Source organism: Podarcis cretensis (assembly GCF_951804945.1).
Source record: "Podarcis cretensis genome assembly, chromosome: 5".
Lineage (NCBI taxonomy): Eukaryota > Metazoa > Chordata > Lepidosauria > Squamata > Lacertidae > Podarcis > Podarcis cretensis.
Window position 1 is genome coordinate 17,751,822 of NC_137174.1, and position 22,139 is coordinate 17,773,960.

At 42.1% G+C, this 22,139-nt stretch overlaps 2 protein-coding genes across 40 annotated transcripts in view; one reads left to right on the forward strand and one right to left on the reverse strand.

Annotated features, from left to right (window-relative positions):
- Positions 1–22,139, forward strand: part of LOC307216587 (uncharacterized protein) — a 203,732-nt gene that overhangs the window by 104,488 nt on the left and 77,105 nt on the right. For 10 of the 26 annotated variants that reach the window (XR_013839170.1, XR_013839171.1, XR_013839173.1 and 7 more), the window contains exons 1-3: positions 55–267; positions 837–939; positions 4,496–4,570. Coding sequence is in view for 1 of the 26 variants with exons in the window: in XM_079977049.1 (XP_079833175.1) it covers positions 4,496–4,570 (75 nt within the window). In the remaining 25 variants the exon portion in view is untranslated. Of the gene's footprint in view, positions 1–54; positions 268–836; positions 940–4,495; positions 4,571–22,139 lie in introns of those variants that run through there. The other 16 variants (XR_013839156.1, XR_013839158.1, XR_013839159.1 and 13 more) reach the window with 4 other exon arrangements.
- Positions 13,721–22,139, reverse strand: part of KCNMA1 (potassium calcium-activated channel subfamily M alpha 1) — a 559,506-nt gene continuing 551,087 nt past the window's right edge. For 11 of the 14 annotated variants that reach the window (XM_079976992.1, XM_079976987.1, XM_079976996.1 and 8 more), the window contains one exon: positions 13,721–20,930. In XM_079976992.1, coding sequence (XP_079833118.1) covers positions 20,776–20,930 — 155 coding nt within the window. In that variant the 3' untranslated portion in view covers positions 13,721–20,775. The remainder of the gene's footprint in view (positions 20,931–22,139) is intronic. The other 3 variants (XM_079976997.1, XM_079976999.1, XM_079976993.1) reach the window with 1 other exon arrangement.

Sequence of the window (22,139 nt, forward strand, 5' to 3'; positions counted from 1 at the left end):
TGCTGATGTCACAAAGGCACTTCTTCCACAAGCCTAGTAACCAACACACTTACTCAGAATAAACCCCAGCCTCCTAAAAGCTCTGTAAGAGGAAGCTGGAAGAGATGGTTGGGGAAACTGCAGTTATTGCTGCATATTCTATTCCTTTCCAGAATGACTTTACTAAGCCTTTGTGCTGTTTTCTTAGATCATCAGGCTGCCCCCAACTTGACTCTGAATTTCTTAATGCAGGAAAACATGAGAGGAAGGAGAATTAGGCTTAAGAAGGTAAGGCAGAAATAAGATAAAACAAAAGACGAGCGAAGCTAGTTGGGAAGGAACACAGCCAAAACTACTACCACATATCCACATACATTTGTGGACTTTCTGCTAGTAATAATTACACCATAGGCTTTTCAGCACCCCTGCTCTCAAAAATGATTTCTGCAGTTTTGCACATATCCATCATCAGTTAATGAGAAAAGAAATTCCATTCAGAAATGATCAAAGGGAAGAAAAATTGCAGTGACATTTTTATGGGTGGGGTATGGAGCTTTTTTGTTGCACTTGCTTTACCTTCAAGGTGGCCAAGGGGTTTTCTGAGAGCCCTGTATTTTTGTGGTCTGCTTTCTGCAGACCTCCTGGGTGCCCACACTTCCTGAAAGCCCCATGATATTATAGTTATAGTCCATTACTTCTTTTAAATAAGTACAGTTTTGTTTTGTTTTAATTCAAAAGGAAGGATTTTCCTCTTCAGTCTCAGGTGCTCATTAACCAGCTTCTCCAGCCTCCTGTATTTCAATTAAAGCTGAAAGGGAATAGGTCATGAGGTAGCTCCTCCCATTGATATTTTTCAGGTGGGGAAGTGTGAGCAGCTGGGGGAGCCAGGAGGATGCTGGAGAAATATTCAATGGACATAAAAAACACACAAGTGACCTTCAGGCACTTCGCAAGGCTAAGGTAAGCTCAACTCAGCACCTATCAAGCTTCTAAAAGAAATTCTAAGGCAATACTAAAGCACACTGTGAATAGGTCATAAAACAGGAGCCAATTTTTAAGCCCACTTTGGAAGAAAATTTTAAGTAAATTGGAGGGTAGGTAGTTTTCTTGGAGTAGTGAGCAGCAGCCAGTTGTGGTCATTTCATTGTCCCTTCATGCAGAATTTTCTCAATCCCATCTCCAGCGCTCAGTGGAAAATGACAACGACTTTTGCTGTTATAAGGGCATAGAGATGGGGAAGCTGTAGCTCTCCAGGTGTTGTTGCATTAGGGCTGGGGCTGACGGGAGTTGGAGTCCACCGCCAAGTCCCCCTTTCCTGGTATTAAAATACGCTGAAATGAAATTACGTATGTAAAAGAAAAAGAGAGAACACCAAAACTACATTTTTTTAGCATTTTGAATTCTAAACTGAATACTAATACATGATTTGTTGTTGGCATCCATCTGCCTCGAGAGATGATGGAATGCACCTCCAGGGGTGAGGTCAAAACTGCTGTGTTAGCAGCACCAAAGTGACCTGGGCTGCCTAGACAAAAATACCCCTCTCTTGGCCCCGCTGATATGGGCCAAAGGAAAGCAGGGCAATACATTTGGCACTGACTTGGGTGCAAGTGTTACTGGAAGGAGGTGTACAATGTACCATCCTGCCGTCTTAGGAACTCCACTCTGCAAGGCGTGTGTAGGGTTTCTCCTTAGGCTTTTGTTTTTCCAAAGATATCCTGCAAGGCAGCAGAAGTTTAGCATCAGAGTTTTCCTTCTAGTTGAGCTACCTTCCTAGGTGGATGAGCCCCATCTGCCCCTCGCTTCCCTCTACAGCATGTGCAGAAACAGCCTTCTTGACCATTGGACCCATTATAGGTCTCATCTGCTCAATGTACTGGAGCCTGTCTTTGCATGTAGGGGAAGTTCCAAACTCAACAAGGGTTTGAGACACATTGAGTACCATCGCACAGTATGGCTGGCCAAAGCTGTTTCTGGGGTGTGACCTCTGTCTCATGCTGGCAGCTTCTAGGGGGCACAGGAGAGAGCTGAATGCAGGGTGGAGCCAAAGGTGGGCAAACTACCACACAAGGAGGATGCTGTGTCTCTCACCAGAGGGACTGTCTGTCTGTCTGTCTACACCAGGGTAGTCAACCTTTTTATACCTACTGCCCACTAATGCATCTTTCTTGATGGTAAAATTTCCTTACCGCCCACCAGTTCTCGATAGAAGTGGGATTCAGCTTGTGCCGTAGAACCCCCTACCACCCACCTAGAATCCTGAAATGCCCACTAATGGGCGGTAGGGACTAGGTTGACAACCCCTGATCTACACACACCCACACCCACACCCAACCACTCTCCTAAGAAATAGTAGCTAAACTGTGTAAACTATAAATTCTAGAGGGAGATTGCTGTTTCAGCCATGAAGGGTATAAGCCAGGTTTGTGCTTTCATTGTCATGTTATTTGAGGTTGACACAACCTCTTCTTCCTACTGCAAAAACAATACTCCTTGTACATCAGTAAACTGAGAGGATAGCCTCGAGAGTGACTACAAGGGCAAATTGGCAGGACATTGTTGTGGACAAGCACAGTCTATTAATTGCAGCAAAAACAGCTGTGGAACATGAACTAGTTTCTCAGCCCAGACATTATAAATCTGCTGGCGCTAAATGCCTTCATTTATATATGAGGATACAAAAGAATGGTCTTTAATTATTTCTGGCATATGTCCTTTAAATTCAAAGCTGAAGAATCGTTGCGGGCAAAGGGTAATACTTCTTAACAGGTTACACTTCCCTCAGGATTTCTTGATTGACATCGAAATGGGTTCCCCCCCTCCCCATCTGATTGACAGGATGGCAGGTGTGAAGTGATGCTGGAGTGCTGTAATAATGTGTCAAAAGACCTTAAATCAAGACTAATGTGGTTTCAGTGATAAGTTCCCATATGGCTCATATGGAATTACAGGGACAAGCTCATCCAGGGACTGTTATTTTTGGAATATCTAGATTATTTAATAGATCAGTCTCCAAGGAGTATTTGGACAGAGGTTTAAGAAAAGCAATTGCTTTTTTTAAAAAAATTACTTTTGTGAGGGGGTTCCTTAAGGCAAGAGACGTATGGGGGTGTGTGTGTGGGAGTTTGCCCAGACAAAAACTGATGAGCTAACTATAAGAAGGTGCAAAGGTGCTTTGAGGAAATTGATTTTTCTCGACAAAACTTTATAGTAGGAAGTGCCAAATTCATATTAAGATTTCACTTCAAGTAAGTGGCAACTTTAGTCCCAGACCAAAACCAGCTTTCTCCACAGCATCAGGAGGGTCCCCCCCGCATCGTCTCTGAATCCTCAATTCAGAGCATTGGTGAGAGGCCAATAGCTCTCACACTATACTTTGACTATAAATGTTTACTGCATGTCACTTCAGTGCTGCAAATGCAGCAACTACAGCTGTAGCAGGTGCTGTAACCTTCCAACCGTTTGACTTGACGTTTTGAGGCGCCATGATCTTGCGCAGGTCGCATGACTCCTGGGGGAGCATGTCCTGGAATACGCACATCCCCATTTTCTCCCCATGACCTGTTGGAGGGTATGTGAAAGGCATGCTCTCATCGAGGTGGCAGACCTGTGTCTGAGTTTCAGATTGCCAGTGGGGGCTTTCATTAAATGAATGTGCCATATAAATCAACAAAAAATCTATTCCACATAGAAAAACAAGCTGACTTGAACCAAGTTGAAGAACCATCAGGTTTACCTGATTTTGGGGGGTGAATTTGGCGACAGAGGAGGGGGTGAAGCATCTTCTTTTATTTATTTATTTTTTGAAACTTGGGGTTCAATTTTCGAAGGAGATGAAACTTGCTAGATCTCTTTAATGGTTAATCAGGCTGGTGGCCACCACTTTGAATTTCTCTCAATGCCCTGAGGTTCCTGGATTGAGGAACGATAACTGCCCCCAAAAAGTTGTTGGGAGGGCTACCTCTCTCCACCCCTGATTAGATTAGGACATTCTGGAAAACTATAAATGACAACCACCATTTTTGAGGAGCTTCAGTAAGTTTTGCTCCACCCCCTCAAAAATCCACCTCATGACCAGAATGCCACCTCATTTAATGGTGAACAATGCCATGAAATTAGGTAACAGGTGGATTGCCTAGCTCTAGAAAATCCCTGGGAGAAGTTGGCATCAGTTATGATCGACATGGCTAACCAACAGTGCACAGGGTGACCTAGTCAGAAGCACACTGCCTCACAACTTTCCCATGGAAGAAGAGGTGCTGAACAAAAGTTCTGCTTAGGGGACAAAGGCTTACCGCACAAAGAGGGTGTACCAGTTGGATTGTCCAGGCCAGCTGTCCATGGAGCCAGCTCTGCTAGGAGGTGATAACTTACAAGTGTTTGCTTGTGTACTGCCTTCTTTCTGCCTTGCTAAATGTGAGGTGCTCCTCGGTAAAGTTGCATGTATTTCAATCTGCCTTCAAGTTTTCCTTCTGCCTAGTGTGATATTTATCACCACCATCATCATTATTTTCAGTGCTCCCTAGCAAACTGGCAAGAACCACTTCCCACCTGACAGACTGCATTGCATCAACCAAACAAGCCAATATAGGTATGTGGATAAGTGTTTCGTTTGGGTAGGTTCATTGTATCGATTTCATACACACACACTGACAGACAGAACAAAACTTGATAGATGTTAGATAAAGACGGAGGATGTGAGTATGTTTTGCAGTTTGGCATCCTCCCGCAACGATGCTTTCTTGAATAGCTGACAAGAGCTTGGACAATCCAGTAGTATGCATCAGCTTTGAGAAACGTGGAGATTTGTGTGTTGCTCATTTGCTTCATGCAATCCTGTTGGCCTTTGTCGGATTTCTCAGCTTTGTGGCTGAAGCTTGATGTATTGAGTGGACTCTGGCCTTCCTTTGTGTCCGTGAGTTAGCCTTACATTAATTATAGCTATATGCTGTCCTCTCATATTCTTCCCTTCTCTCTAGCTCCTTGTTCCCCTAAGAGCAGGCTGTTTCCAAATATGAATAAATCTGAATGTCAAACCGAGCTCCCCCTTACTGCTTCAAATACCGATCTGAATATGAATGTCAGGACCCTGCACATGCTTAGTTTTTCGTATGAGCATTTCTCGCCTATCCGGAGGAGTGATTTGACTTCTCTGTATTGCATTAGACCACTGTCATTAACGACAGGGGTGTCATTTTGATGTGATCTGTGAGGCAGCCGAAGCTTTGAAGTTGAAAGATAGAACAGACATAGATAAATTGTGCTCAGAGTATGCTGCTATTGCAACCATTATTGCTGGCAATTATTTCGCCAAGTGACACATCTGATAAGAAGTCATCCGGCTTGCTGGGAGGGAAGAGAGGGAGGGTGGGGGAACCTCCATTCATTGCAGAAATGTGGTAGATCTGTTGATTTTATTTATTTGGGTATTTTTTTAAAAAAATAAATAAACAAAACACACCAGGCTGATAAAAGCATATTAGATTTGAGAGTCGGTTCTGTCCCCATATATTTCTTGTGCTGTTCTTTCTAAGCTGTATTTAAGGTGTGACTTTCTGTCTCTTTGGATGACCTTGGGCCAGTCAGGTTTGCTTTCTAGCATTTTGAACACCAGTCTTTTTTATTGTGTTCTTCTGAGTGTCTTAGCCATTAAGGGCCATGTCAGAATAGCCATAGCAAGCCCAGCCCACCTTTCCTTATAATATCCATTAGATTATTCACTGGGTAGTGCACAACCTTGAAAAATGGCAGAATTACCAGCTAGTTCTGATAGTAAGCTCTGAACAGCCCAACACTGCTCAACCTGTTTCTTAATCACTTGGATGATGGAGTAGAGGAGATGCTGATTAGATTTACAGAGGACACCAAACTGGAAGGTGCAGCTACTTCTCTTAGAACAACCATGGGTTCCCAGACGTTGCTGAACTACAATCTCCACCAACCCTAGCCCAGCCCAGTGATGCAGCAAGATAGACCCCACTGTGGATCAGCAGGAGAGGGGGGCTCTCTGAATATGTTTGTGTGTGCAATACTGTATATACAGTGTGGACAATGGCTTCTTAGGCCAGTGTCCTATGTGGAATAGATTCCTACTAGAATAGGAACCTTGGTGGGTTGGCCAACCCTTGATGCAACTTGGTTTAGCCACCCCAATCTTAAGAGGTTTGGTAGACCGCAAGCTAATCACCAGTTAGCATTTTGGGCTGCTGTATTGCATAGCTAATGCAGTTGTAGACTGCATCAACATAGTGAGTGTCCATATCATGAAAAGTAATTGGTCCCACTCTATTTGGCTTTGCTCTGACTTTACCTGGAGTACTGTATCCTGTTCTGTGCACCACAGTTTAAGAAGCAGATTGATGAAGAGGAAGGAGTGCAACAAAGGTAGTGAGGAGCCACCACTGGTGGCTGGTAGAGACAAAGACCAGAGAGGCCAACAGTAGGTGGGGCCAGAGCCATTAATTCTGTTTTTACCCCCACTCTCCTCCCTGCTGGCTTCTGTAATGGCAACACTGAGACTAAGGAGGAGAAAGATAACAGTTCCACACCAAAACTATAGAAGGCAAGTAGGTGGGGTCTACCTGAGGTTGGTGGTGCAATGTCCCATTTGCCCTAATGGACCAGCCTGGAGGTTACCAAGTCCTAACGAGAAAGGTTGAAGGAGTCAGGTATGCTTAGGCTGGAGTGAAGAAGAGATGATTAAGAGGTGATATAACAGCCAAGTTTGAAGGAGCAAGTTTATTTTCAATGGGTTCAAATAATGAATAGTGTTTTGTTTTTAAGAAACATTAAGAAAAAATTCCTAACAGTAAGTTCCTGATCAACAAGAGGACCTCTCCTCTTATTCCATGACTGCTAAGCTTACTCAGGAATCTTTGGTAAGATGCCTAGTTGAAAGCTTTTTGAAGCTACACTTTGCCAATGGAATCACCTCTCTGCACATGCTCATTGACACTCTCAAAGAACCCAGATAAGTTAATGAGACAGGACTTGCTGTTGCGGAGGGTCATACCCTTTTCATCCAAGGGACCAACAGCTTCTCTAGCTAGTTTCTTGCTACTAAGGTCTTCAAATAACTTCTTGGTGTTGTTAATATTTTGAGCTATGTTCTGCTCCTTTGGTTTCCCTTACTATATGCTTGCACTTACTTTGCCAAAGTTTTGTTCCTTTTCGCTCTCTTCATTTGGACAAGTCTTCCATTTTTGAGGGACTCTCCTTCATTAGCGGTGGACTCTCCTTCAGCAGAGGTTCTTAAGCAGAGGGTGGTTGGCCAAAGAGCAGGAATGTCCAGAATTTCTATTCATGGAGGAGAGATACTAGAAAAGTTGTATTTCTTTTGGGAGGGAAATACAATATTTTTCAATCTATACAATATGAAAAACAAAATGGCTTGTGTCTGCTGATTTGTCTCATCTGCATCCCTCATGTTAAAATTAGAACTGATGGTTTCAATCTGCCTTTATAAGGAACATGTTTATCATATTCTGTCTTGCTTCCCAAATCAGAATTGTACATCGTGGAAGCTTCATCAAGCAATATTAATTCTGTTATCCACACTGTGAAGACTCAAAATTTCATAGCAATATTAAACACTTTAGCTACTCCAGTGTTAAATGATACTCAAAGAGAATCTTCTCCAGCAACTAGCTATAATACATTTGAATAGTTTAAAAATACTGGAGTTAAAACCATTGATTTAGGGTCAGTGATACCTCCCTTGCATTTCAAGACCATTATAAATAGGAAACAAAAGCCTAAATAGGCAAAGTCATCCATTGAAAGGCATTCTACCTCAGTCGTTAATGTGTGAGAAGAGGTGTCAACTGTTGCATCTGGCTAGATGGCACACCCAGTGATATAGAAACCCTTCGCTGAAATCTCAGATGTCTTGAATCTGGTGTGGATGCCAAGCTGGAGTCCTGGGCAGCTTTCTCCAGATCTACATGTGGAAGGTGTCTTCTCCATTCCAGGGTTTCTGAGGGCACTTGGTATGAGCCAGAAGTGCCCCAGGCATTCTTCTCTTGCCGAGTATTCTGAGCAGACCTGACCAATCCAGGAGCTCTGGATAGTTTGCCAATCGCAGGGCCCAATACAGCATAATCTTACTTCCTTCTATGCTTGAAGTGTCTCAGTTGAAGCAGTTTTTTCATGGCCAGCCCGCTTATGATGCAGGATGAAGCAACCGCCTTGAGCGGCAGAAGCTGAAGAGGCGGAGCCCCTGTGCTCACCCCCCCCCCCTCTCCACGACTGGCAGCATTGCCACTTCTTTGTTGTGATGGGGCAGGTGAGGCACCAATGGGGGCACCATATCTTTGCCTTTCCAGGCAGGGGCGGTGGCACAGAGCTGGCACATTCCCGTTTCAGCTCAGGAGCCAAAACAGATGGCGTGGCTTTGAAGTCATATTTATATAGCAAGATTGGCCTTTTTTCTTTCTTTCTGGCAGGGCTCCTACTTTTAAACAGCAAGCAAAACTTCCCCACCTCTGTTGCCACCTTTGCATTCTGGTGAAAGCTTCACCTGTTGAAAGCGACACCTCTGGATTTCTGATTCATACTCTGTGCTCCTTGACTAATGTTTGTTATTACTCTCTGGTGAAGAAAATGTACTCTGCACAAATGAAGATATATCCTCTCATTTGTTATTAAAAAGCTGAGCTCAGGCTTCAAAAGTTCCAGAGCTGAGCCCTGGCTCTCAAAGCAAGTCCTCTTGCTGCAGCTCTGGCCTGCTAAAGTTTGTGTTTGGGTCTCTCTGGGCTGATATTTTAGTATCTGCTTCTCCTCCTTACTATATTAGCAGTGTTGGCACAGGAAGCCCATTCTGATCTGGGGCCCAGTCCAGCTGCTCCAACATGTCTTTGCATTAATCTGTCCAAAGGCATACATAATAGATTATAAAGGGCTGTCTGTATTCTGTGGAGCTGCAAGTTCATGCAGAATGAGGCATCTCTCTGACAGCTGACTTAGACATAACTTTATAAATGTAAGTAGCAGATGGAAAATGCACCCCACACACACACACACACACACACAGAGTGAACTGGTTGCGGATGAGATCAATTTATCAGTGGTGTGCATGTTAACCTCTGATAGTTGCTGTGTATCAGAAGTAGAGGAGGGGGACTTCTGCCATCTGTTTTTCGTACCTTTTTTTAACACATAGAGAAATCCCCAGCCCTTTCATTTGCAATATAAAACTTCAGAATTGGTGGGCAGTGTCCACTGAAGGCTCAGGAAAAGTGAATTCAGAGCAGCCAGGAGTTGTGCTGTGTTTATCTTACCCTGCTCTTTTATATTCTTGCCCAGAGACTGAGGAGAGGCTAGAAAATGCTGTTAGATGACAGCTTGCACAGGGTCTTGGGATAGAAGGTAGAGTGAATTGTTGGCAAGAGGGATAGTGTGGTTTAGTGAATAGAGTCCTGGACTTGGAGGAAGGTTCAAATCAAGCTCCCTAGATGACCTTGGACTAGTTACGTTTCTCTACCTAACCTTACCCCCCTTAGGGTGGTTGTGCAGATAACCCTTAGGGTGGTTGTGCAGATAACATGGCAGAAAACCACATATAACACTCTGAACTCTTCAAAGAGTGTGATGGGCAGTTATGATTATAAGACCAGCCATCTGGAACTTTGTGAACCACAGAAGAAAAAAGTGTTGCATCTCATGTATGACTTGTGCTGGTCTAATGTACTGTAAGGGGATGCGGGTGGCACTGTGGTCTAAACCACAGAGTCTTGGGCTTGCCGATCAGAAGGTCGGCGGTTCAAATCCCTGCGACGGGGTGAACTCCCGTTGCTCAGTCCCAGCTCCTGCCAACCTAGCAGTTCGAAAGCACGTCAAAGTGCAAGTAGATAAATAGGCACTGCTGCAGCAGGAAGGTAAACGGCGTTTCCGTGTGCTGCTCTGGTTTCGCCAGAAGCAGTTTAGTCATGCTGGCCACATGACCCGGAAAAACTGTCTGCAGATAAACGTCGGCTCCCCCAACCAGTAAAGCGAGATGAGCACCGCAACCCCAGAGTCGTTCGCGACTGGACTTAACTGTCAGGGGTCCTTTACCTTTACCTACAAAAGTTGGGTTTCAGGTCTCTGCTTCTGTGTAATTTGCATATAGTGGGCAGTATTCAGCTGCCACCCAGAACCACACACTATTTAAGATTGCATTTGTGTGTTGTTGTTGTTGTTGTTGTTGTTGTTGTTGTTGTTTTAGTCGGAACCATGTCTGATCAATATTTGGTCACTTAAAGCACTTTCATGCAATGACACATTACTCCTTCTTTGGCGAACACTCGTAGCCGAGTAAGATTGTCTTCCATAAATACGGTTTTAACAATGAGTCGGTATTTCTGGACACACCACAACCATGGCATTGTAATAGAAACAAGTGGCAGTTTTATTATAATATGTTTTGTGTTACCATTTCATCTGGTTCTTTGGTAGTTTTGTTTGGTAACTTCCCCGTATAACTTGGCTCAGAAAGCGCCTGTTTGAGTTCACACATGGACTGTGCCTTGTGTCAGCCACATCATCTGACAGATGGAACGTGATTGCTCAGCTTTAAAACATGCCGTCTGGGATCTGCATCAGTTCTCTTCTTAGAGTTTTAATTCTTTCTGCATGCCTCTGACTAGTCTTTGGGCTTCAAATGTAACCATTCTGAATGAAAGAGATGAATGACCTTCTATTTTCATGGGTATGGGTCATTATGGTAAATCCAGTTTGGGGCTTATTCTGTCTTCAAAAGAGAGGCCGCTTCTGGAGCACCAAAAGGGGAAGAATGGACAGTGCTCTTTTTTCCAGGACGGCTATCATAGCATAGCAAGGTCTGGAAATATAAAGGGACATTTATGCTGCTAACCCTGCAGATTTCCGGGCAAAATGCCCACCAACTTGGCTTTCAAGTGCATGTTGATAAAAATTGATTCTTGGAAGTCCGGATGATTATGTGAAGTTGAAAGAGAAAAGGATTCTGCCTCAGGCAAGTGCCGGCCACAAAGCAATATCAAGAGATTTCAGAACTGTCCCCTGATCCCCCAGCATCTTGAGGCCCACTGGCTGATTTGGATTTTTGAGAAAGTGCCATGGGCGTCACCACAAACCAAAAATCCTAGGGGCCCATAAGGAGCTGTGCCCCGGATCCATTTTTATGTCCAATGGCAGCTGTGTGAAGTGATGGCTCTTTAATCTTTACTGTGCAGTCTATAGATACTCTAATTTGATGGTGGTCTGGGGAGCCCCGGATTTTTCTTTTATTACAGTACTCACCAGTACAGTACTTGGCTTAAGCAATGTGGCAGCAAAAAAAATGCCAAAGTAGGTGAGAACTAATCTCCGAAGCCTAACTGTCCACATTGTTTCAGAAAGCGATGGTTTGGCGGACTGCGTTATGCAAACCAGCCTAGTGAATTTACAAGGGTTCTTGGTAGCAAAGGCTCACTTCAGGAAATATTCAACTTTCATTCTAAAAAATACAAATCAGGAATATAATATTTATTATTATATTTAAATCCTGCCCTTTATTCAAGCAGCACAAGGCAGGGTGCAGGGAGCACACACAAACACACACCTTATTACACTGTGGTGTGAAAAACAGTCTGATGAAGAGAGTCAAACTTCTCCTAAGCTGTGAAGCTGGCCTTGGACACATCACTGCCTCTCAGCCTAACCAACTTGAGTTACTGTGAGAGAATGATCACAAGTAGGCCACCTCGAGCTCCTTTGTTATTCTAAACATATTTCATGCAGGTGATCTTTAAAACACAGAATTGATCATCTTTCTGTAAGCATTTATTATTTTTGTGCCAGTATTCCAATAAACAATTTACCCCTGAAAATGAAGTAGGCAGGTTAGGTTGCTTCCAGATGGCCTCTTTATTGAGCATCCATCCTGATTTGTTTGCAGGGGACTTAGGCGATGTCAGGTATTTACTGAGCATTCATTCTGATGCAGTTGAAGGAAGTTATTACATTGGGTCAAGCAATCATTATCCCACACTTTCCAGTGCATTTTCCCATCCATTATCACGAAAAGTCTGCTTTGGAGCAGTGGGATGGATTTGTTGCACAGCACCTACCAATGGACTATAATTGCACATCTTGAATTTGCCAGTATTTGACTGAATCCCACCCAAAATAGTGATAGTCTGGAAGTGCCCTTGTTTTGAAAGGGGAAATGTGTAACAGACATGGTGTTGTCCATGTTTTTGAAATATTAAAAAAGTCCTTGACAAGATGGATTATGTGAGAAACTGATCATGTCAAGACAGGAAGCTGAAAAGAGCAGCCATGCTGTGTCAAATTTCTGTGGCCTTCAGCTGATGTTTCTTGGCAACTGGGCCTCTCACCCCCTAAAGGGAGAATAAGTCTGTGGTGGATCAGAAGATCTGGTCTTGAATGGTCTATGTGCCTTGACTATTTGTAGGGCACATTGCAATACATTGTTTTTTATGAATGCACAGATGCACCACAGTAACCCTGCAGAGGAATATGCTAATAGTTTTTTCTGTTATAACATGCAGCTATTGCAATTGGTATAAAGAGTCAACAAACAGCCTGTCTGACCTTATGGAGCTATTTTAGCTGTATCAGGACAGCTAAAATTGGGATTGTTCTTGGAGGTGTAAAGGTCAGCAGGGTTCTCCCATAATCCACTAAGCACCATCCTCTGCCCCTATCCCACTAGACTCCATCTCTGGAGTCTTAAAGTTTTGAACCTGAAATCCAGAACCCGATTTAAGAAAGCCAATCATGGAACAGACTCTCCAAGACCTGGCCATGTGCATTGTGGCCAGCAGACAGTTGGTTTTGGTCAGTCAGGGTCCACCTCCAAGGTTCCTGGAACAAGCTGATATTAGAAGAAATTAGATATTAGCTTGGAAGATTAAAGGAAACAGATTTATTCCATTGTCCCTTCAGCCCAGGGACATTGTGGTGGTGGTGTTAAAAAAATCCAACATCCACAAAAAGCTGGTTTGTAGCACATAGCATTGAGACTGGCTGGCTTTTCATTGAGTGAGATACATAATCTCCCTAAATTTCATTTCTTATAATCCCACCATGCTAAATACACATTATTTCAAGTTGTGTCTCAAGATGCTTGGCAGTAGGAGTCTAGGGATCCTTGAATCAGATGAGGCACTTCAGCATTTAAGGGATCTCTGGTGAATGTACCTGTTGGCAAGTTGAAACTCAGGCCCTCCCTTCCTAGTTCATTTCCTCTGGGGCAGGAAAGAAAAAGGGTTTCCAAAGGTGCAAGAGACAATAATACGGCTGATTCACTTTCCCAGGTTATTGTAAGCATTACTGGGACAATATATGTGAGTACTGTACTTCAAGCTCTCAAAGGGTTACTTTTGGGTGAGACTTTTAGTTGACTGAGATGCCATGAATCGTTCAATTACAAGATGATGGTTCAGGGCTCTGATTTAACACTGCACAAGTGCAGAACAGTCAGATCTATGTTCACATAGCCCTATAAAATAAGGTGCAATTGCACTTAGCTCCCTGCTACAGCTTCTAAATAGATGATTAGCACAATTGTACCTTGTTTTGCATGGTTATGTGCACAAGCACCTGCTGGTATATTGGGCTGGAAATCACGTGTGCTACTTGTTTGCACACATAATTCCCTGGCAAGCTGTGGCGGTGTGTGCACACGTCTGCTTCTATATGCATATGACCCCCAACCTAAATATGCATTATATCATGGGGGAAAGAAGGAAGAAAAAAGCCACACAAGTATAGCTCCTTGGTTTTTAGAACACAAATACATAAATTTTTAATCTGAGAAAAATACAAAATGAAACCATGTACAAGTTATGTACAAACCCTTTTTACAAGACAATATATTTATCACTGGATATTACATATGACAAAGTCAGGTAGATCATTTCTGAGCACCAGCATTTGCGTACTCTCTTTCTCTCCCTCCAATCCTTACTCAAACAAACAAACAAAACAAATGATGAAGCCACACTCCTTTTTCTTGATGAACTTTGAGTTAACACCCCTGTTTCCCCCCCTGTTGTCCCTTCGGGAGAAACAGCTGGCTAAGACAGATGCCTCTGTAAGTCATAGTCCCATATTTGCTTCATTGCTGGGCCGTGAGGAGAATGGGTAGGCCACCTCTGATAATTCACAAGATTTCTAAATCTTGACTGCAAGGTTTTCATGACAAGCTGTTTAAAATTTGCCACTTCTACAACACATGTATGTCATGGACAGTATCCCAAAGGAGAAGTTAATTTTTCAAAAAGATTGCTTTGAAAATGTAACACAAGTCTACTAAACCTCACCTTGGAAACATCTGATGACTTTTGTCTAATGATTTTTTTTCTTGTTCTAGTCTATCTTCCTAAACTGCATTAAGGTACCAAACTAGTGTTTCTCCTTCAATTTCAATTAGATGCATTTGTGCAGTTTTCTTTTCTCATTTGAAGGCCTCCAGACCATAAATTAATTGGGAATGAACCTGGGTGAAATGGAACATGCAACAATAGCTGCCACAAAACAATACGAAAGTTTGCTTGCCTCACAAACCCACTGGGAAGCATGTTTGGGTGATCAGTGCATAGAGAGCGCATTGCTGCCAGGGTTTAATGCTTATGCCTGCTCTTGGGAGGCACTTTAGCATGGGCATAGCACTCGAGAGTGAGGGAGCCTGCCAAAGTGAATGCAACTAGGCAGGCTTAAGAGTGCTTCACTGGTCAGTTCTCGAGGGTCATATGCATGTAGGTTGGCCAGGTCAATTTTTCAGGAAACAAGGCGTGCTTGGGACTAGTAGTATCTGAGATGAGGGTATTTCTTTGTGGAGTTTGTGGAAATGGGACACATGGAAGTAAGGAAAAACTAGTTACCCTGATACAGCATGGCAGCAGACTGCCCCTTGCACAGCTGCATCACACACATCTGGCCACGTTGGTCACGGGTGAGATTGGTCTTTCTTCCCCATGTAGATGGAATGGTAGGATTCTGCAAAAGGGGGCGATGCTTTAAAGTGTAGGACAACTGGTGACCCTGGCAGGTGCATGCCGCAAATGGAGCCCTTAAACTGCTGCTACTTATGTGTGGTGTACTTAAATATTTGAAGACCCTATAAGGTATTTAAAAGGAGGAGGTGGCCGACCTGGCTGTGGACAGTGTCATGAATGCTCAATTTTGAAAGCATGGATCATTAACCCACTTGTAAGTTATTGCTGTTGTTATGTGGCGAGTTCTGCAGCTTATTATTGCAAAGTACCTTAAGCACGTGTTTCTGCAAATAAAGCCCTCAAGTTTACCCATTTTGCTTGCCTCTCAGTGGAATCCCCACCACATCAGATTAATAGTTAGACGCTAATACTGTTTTCTGAATTTCCTTTAAAAATATAGTGAAAGCTTTCTGTGGTTGCCTTCTGCATCACTGCTAAATAGTGTGCTTGAGGAAATACCTTTCATCCTTGCATTCTCACCTGCTTCTGCTTGCTTAACTCTTTATCCTTAGCTGAGTCTCAAGAAAGAAAGAAAAATGCACAAAGAAAAAGTCTGCATTGGCAGGGGCTGAGGGGACACGACATAAGTCCCCCCTTACTTGTGTTCATCCACTAGTTCCTCAAGGCAACTGGCGACTTGGTTCTCTGTTACTGTGGCCTCTTTCTCTAGATCTAGAATGGCTAACTCTTTGATATACCCTGGATGGAGAGAGATCCCATAGCAGTTTCTTCTCCAGTGATTCTTACTAAGTAGTGCTTAGAGGGAGCTGAAACAAATGAAGAAAAGACTCTTCTTCAATTCAATTCAATTCAATTCAACTCATCTGTGAATGACACAGTGCAACAATTAAAGTGAAAGAAGCAGCTAATTGCACAGTATGCACTTAAGAATGTAAGAATCTCTTTGTAGTCCATTTAATCCAGCCTTCTGTCTCCAGCAGTTACCAAACCCCTACAATATACACAATAAAAAAGCAAGCAGGGCACAGTGAAGATAACCATCTGACATTGTTTCATCTCTGGCATCTACTAATTAGAAGTATGCTATATCTGAATATAGATCTTCCATGTTTTAGCTATCATGGGTTATCAGCCACTGACAGACTTGTCTTATATGCATTGGTATAATGTTGAATTATAGAATCATGTGTGGCTCTTGGAGTCATCACACCTTATGGTGCAAGACCATTAAGAGGTTGTCTCTTGAATTTTGCTATGTGGCTGCTAATCCAGACAACATCTGAAATTACAGATGCATAATTCAATGGAATTGGGGGAGGCTTGCAGCTCTACCTTCATTAATTGTCGTTTTCTACCAGCAGAACTGGAGGATTGACTGTCTAGAGGCAATTCACCTATGTGCAAACCCTTTCCCAATATTTTTCAGTTCCAAAATTTAGTTTTTCATTTCATCCTCAATTCAAAGCACAGGAAAACATCTTTAGACTTGGCTTTATTCTTCTCTGATTATTATCACTAAGCAGCCCGTGAGCTAGCGTGTGCAAATATTCACAGTGTGTGACTGATGGCACAAGGGGATAAGAAACTGGGATCATGTTTGCAGGATAGCCATGTGTTTGTGGTCCTGCCTGTGCAATAGCCAATGCTTGTAGGCTCTGCGTGTATGAGAGCCACCACAAGGTAGCGGCAGAAAAACCACCTTCTGTTGAATATAAATTTGTGGGCATCTCTTTAGCTAGACACCACTTATCTGACTTTGTTTAATTTCTCTGTTGCCTAGGCAAGGGCTGGTGGGGATGGAAGGCAGGTGCTCAGCAATAGGTGGCAGCAGAGCCAATGGCAGGCAGAGCCAACAAATGCCATTTCCATCTTCCTCCCTGGTGAGTTCTACAAAAGCATCACTGAGACTAAGGAGGATGAGGATGACGGCAAGTGCTGCCTTTTGGACCAGTTGTGAACAAGAAAGGCAGGCAGATGCGGGATGGCTGAGGGACCAGCCTCCACTGTATCTAGATTTGTAGGCCCAGTTTGCATGTAATGCTAAGAATAAATATTGATTACAGCTCATGGTTTGTCGGGAGTGAAGCACGCCATGAGCTTGAGTTCAGACATAATGTTAACCTGCAAAAATGGCTTAGCCCTGGAGTGGCTAGGTGTTGCATGTATAACTGGTTGCAGTCACACAGAAGTCATCATTGCCTGATGTATTTGATGTGTGTGTTGGGGTGGGGGAATACTATCCTGGGGCATAGTCTGAAGGCACTTGATGATGCAATTTTGCTGAAGCTAAGCAGGTTTGGCTCTTGGCAATGCCTCTCTGAGTAACTGCCTGGAAACAGCTTGCACCCTGCCTTCAATTCTGTTACAGAAGGAAGGTGGAATATAGATGTAAAATATCACTTGTGGAACTGATTAGTTCATACATGAAACTGCCCTCATATGAAAAGTTCCAATTCTCTGAGGCTGCATATTAACGTGGAACAATGTAGTGTGTGATCCAGGCGGGCATGGCCAACTGGGAATGCTACTGCTATCATGGAAACTGTTGCCAATGAAGGCTGAATTCAATCTTCCCCAGGGCTGTCTGTGTGTCCTCTATATGAAATGTATTAAAGTTTTGTACTCACTCAAGGCAGTCCATATTCTGCACCAAAAACCTGAACTTCTTACAAATTGTGCAAACTAAGTACAGTACCTTTTCCAGTTTCCCTCATTCTGTATATGTTATTTTGCAGTATTTGTTATATTGAGTCATGCATTCTAATTTTGCAAGATCTGGAGAAAAGCAAGGAACTGTGCTTAAAGGCCAATAGAGTCCCCCTGCCCCATGCTGATTTCTGAAAATCTGTTTCAGCCATCCTCTCTGTTGAGTGAGATTTAAACAGACTTACCTATACTCAGAGACTTTCAAATATACCTTCATAGCAATAAGGGCTAGAAACTTGTTTAAAATAATACATACATACATACATACATACATACATACATACATACTAGAAAGTGAGCTGAGATTCTCAAGAAATTCTATCTATACCTAAGGCCACATTTTGTACTTTCTCTCAACCCACTGAATTGGAGTGCATACACAAGTCCTTGCCTATCCATATCCAGTCATTCAAAGCTATTAGCAGTCACAAGAAGGAAATCATAAGAAAGCTTCCACTATAATTCCAATCTGTGATCATCTTTGCTTGGGCTTATCTGTGTGTTGTATTTATTTACAGTCTACACCTGGACCTGCCCAATTCTTAATAAAGATGCATTGCACAGCTGAGCTATGAGTGCCACTCTCTATTATTTCAACTTCATTGTTATAAAACTTTCTGCTTTATGTAACGTGGCCAAAGAAATAGAACGGTGAGCTTTTTTTTCTTTACAGGTAATTTAAACTGATTTAATTCCTGTTCTTTGCTCTCAAAGCAGACAACCACTTGGACCCAAATTGAGTGAATTCTCTTGGCATTGAGGCATATTTCGCTTTTTTGTGTCTTGCAGTTCATGAATGAAAAAGGAGTACAGACTCAGGCACAACCCACATGTGTTTGCACAACCTACACAGGCTGCAGTTTAGCCTTTGCAAACGGTCTGGGTGGATTGTGCCCTTTGGGGGGGGGGAATTTAAATGACCTAAAGCAAAATCCAGAATACAAATTGCAGCCTGCCTGTAGACTTATACTTCTCAAAGCTAAAACCCACCTTGGTTTTGGGTATTGTGATATGGGTATAAAACAAACTGCTGTTCGTTTGCTCTTTGTGAGGAAAGTGGTGATATAAGTACTTTTGATAAGCAATCCAATTCCCCATACATTATAATTCACAGTTCTTAATTTCCTCTCTCTTTTGAAAAGCTAATTCTACAAAACATAATGACAAAGTAGTCACAGTCCAAGAAGTCACTCCGGAATTAAGTCTATTAGGTGTGAGTATGAATATATTTGTACTGCAGCCAGTAGACAAACATTAAAGCTGAGATAGTTTTTAGCTTAAAATAGTGGGTTATATAGTGGACAACTTTATCTGCTCAGTACTCGTTTGATTCACTGATATTACTCTAATGATAACAATATCACAGAATGTTTAATCTCAGCGTTGGTTTTTTTTTTTACAACTTTGCACAATTACAAAGCCTAAAATCAGCTTGTGTAGTGGAACCTGATGCCAATCTCTTGCCTTTGCCTGATTGTGTCCCCCTTCACTTCAGGAGATCATCTGCCCCAGCTCAGCCTAGATCAGCAGTTCGTAATTTAAACCGGAGAGAGTTGCTAAATTATTTAGAGCCTCAAATGCTGGAGTGACCATATATTGCAGCACAGATATGAAACATCACCATTTTGCCTGACGGCTAGAAAGCTTGTTGGCCGTTTTGTAGAAAAAACTCCTGGCGACCTTTCCTACAGGCCTTTTTTTAAAATATTCTATTGAATACATTCATTATTCTTTGTTACTACAGTTATGCTTGTTTTGTTGTTACCTTTAGGGGCAGAGTCCCAAAAGCTTGGAAATTAAAAGTTTTATTTCTATCACCTAACAAAGGAAGACAGAAATTAGGTGGCTGCAGCATAGCATGAGCAGTGCCTGAACTACAATGTTTACATCACAATTAGAGCTCACCTAATATCTGGATGTATTGCGATTGGGAGGCTGGATTCGGCTTTTGCAAGCACGAGAGGCCATTGGCAAGTTGTGGTATGGAAATTAGTTTTGTCACCTTTCGGGCTGCAAGACCGGAACTCCAGCTTATCTTTTGCTAAACACAGTTCCTGGCATATATTACGATCTGATTCCTTGTCTCCCACCCCTTAAAAATCAAAACAAAATAGGTTGGGATTAAAGGCCTCTGAATCTTGGTGATAAACTTGAAATTTCCATGCTTGACCCCTTTGCACCGAGATGTGCTAATCATAGTCAACATGAAGCAATGAAGGGAAGCAGCATTTCTTCTTCCGCTTTCTGGGTAGTCCCCATTAGACTCTCATTTATTTGCTGCATTTTTGTTTTATGCTATGCTAACGTCCGCTACTTTATTGCCACTATTAGCCATTTATGTGATATTGGACTTTCTATTTACCTGTGAGGAAGATGCTCTGTATGAACATCTGTAGTAACTATTGGAGCAATCCCATGCATATTTACTCAGAAGTAAGACCCATTGTGTTCAGCGGGGATCACTTCCAGGTGAGTGTGCACAGGACTGCACCATATGGTAGTAATCTAATGGATAATTTCAGAATGAAGTTAATTTTACAAAAATAGGACGTTTCCACTTTTTTTTTCCAAAATAAATATGCTTCAGTTTATTAAGAGCTGGTGTCAATGCTAAACAAAATACACATCTTCCAGGAAAGAAACATTCTACTATGCTCTTCTTTGTTACTTCTTCTTTGAATTACTAAAATACAAGTTGGACCTTTTTAAAATACATAATTTTTCTCTCTAATTACATTTTTTTTCTTTGTTTTGTGACCATCATTCTCCTGAAAGACATGAAAAGGAGCAGGAATATAATATATATATTTTGCTGGAGTCTGGCCACATTTGTAGCTGTTTTGTTAAGGGAAAATACTTGACAGTGAAATAAAGAAAAAAATATATTTTCTTTCTAATAAATAAAAATAATTTAGAACGCTAGAGGCTATACATGACTGCTTTGATTATGTTGTTTTATAAATGAAATAGTTTCCAAAATACATGGAAGCAAATATTAAAGGCAGACAAACAAAGATCTGTCTACTTTGCTTTCTGGCAAACACTTGCCTTTCTTTAACTTTTCCCACCAGTGGTTCGGCATGAAAGAGGAACAAATGTCACATCACCATTCATGAAGTCTGTCAAGTTGTTGTTTTAAAAAAAAATAGTTCTGGCCTTCTGTGAGTCAACATTCATCTTCAACTTCTCTGATTGGTGGTATCAAGCTGCTTGTAGACTTATACTGATTGATCTGATTGGCCATGTGTGTACTCATGGGCTTGATTTGAATGTTTCTGGGATAGGCATTATCCGGCTCATCTGTAAACCATTTCTTTTCTGCTAAAGAGCAAAATGGATAGAGAGACAGAACAAGGGAGGAGGAAAAGGAAAAGTTTAATTAGTGCCATGCCAAAAGCAGTTGAGAAAAGTGCAGGGTGCGGGCGGGGGGAAGCAATCAATAGAAAGTGACTTTGAATAATGGCTAGCAGTGAAGTGCTGTAGATTTTATAAACCCAAGAACACTGATTAGAAGAGAGGGTGGAACGTTTGCAGGCTTGAAAGCAAAGGGTTAAAAAGAACTGGCAGGTGACTGACTCATTTGTGGAAGGTGACCAGAGCCTTCAACATGGTGTCAGAAGTGCTGCCCTCTATTTTAATGTGATTAGTGAAATGACTAGTGATTGGCTTTTAGAAAAGCACTACCTGGTTTAAACTTGAATTGAAATGAATTTGCCGCAATACATTTCTCTCAAAGAGTCCCCATTGTGACTTTCTTTGTCAGATACTTTACGAGTGCTTGATTATCTGAACAGTGTTTAATATTTCACAGATGATTTCTAGTACCTTATTTACTTGAGACTAATGCACCACCAAATCTAATGCATGCCTCAATTTTCAGAACCTTGAAACAAAACAAAAAAAGTATTTGCTGGTGAATGTGAATGTGCATTGAATCTAATCTTAATTTTCACAATGTAATTTGGCCAATAAAGGTGAGCATTAGATTCGAGTAAATACGGTATTAGACAACACACGTTATTCAATGGCATTAGAAAAATATGTAGTGTTTATTGGGGAATTAACACATGGTGGCTATATCCGATAGCTGACATAGTACAGTGATGATGTGCAACAATATCAGTATCTGACAGCATCTGGTAGAGAATGTATAATAGAATTTAATAGATAGATGACAATTCATGAGTCTTGTATTTCATGTCTGCCAAAGTCAAATTAAGAGACACCAACATGTCCAAATCACATACATTTTGAATTTTGAGATTAAAAATTGGCATTCAAAATGTGGTTTATATTTCAAATGCGAAATGTCAAACTCAGAATCTGAATGGCAAAACTGGAAAATGCAAAATTTAAATTGAATCAGGGCTGGGGCTACTGTATTTCCCAGCGTTTATTGACAAATAGTTGCTGCTGTCTGTTCCTACATGACCTTCTTGGTAGTCATCCCAGGCTTTTTTCCCTGAATACAGTCATGAGTAGCTTGTTCAGCACTGACAAAACCCATCAGGATACACGCCTCGCCCCCCC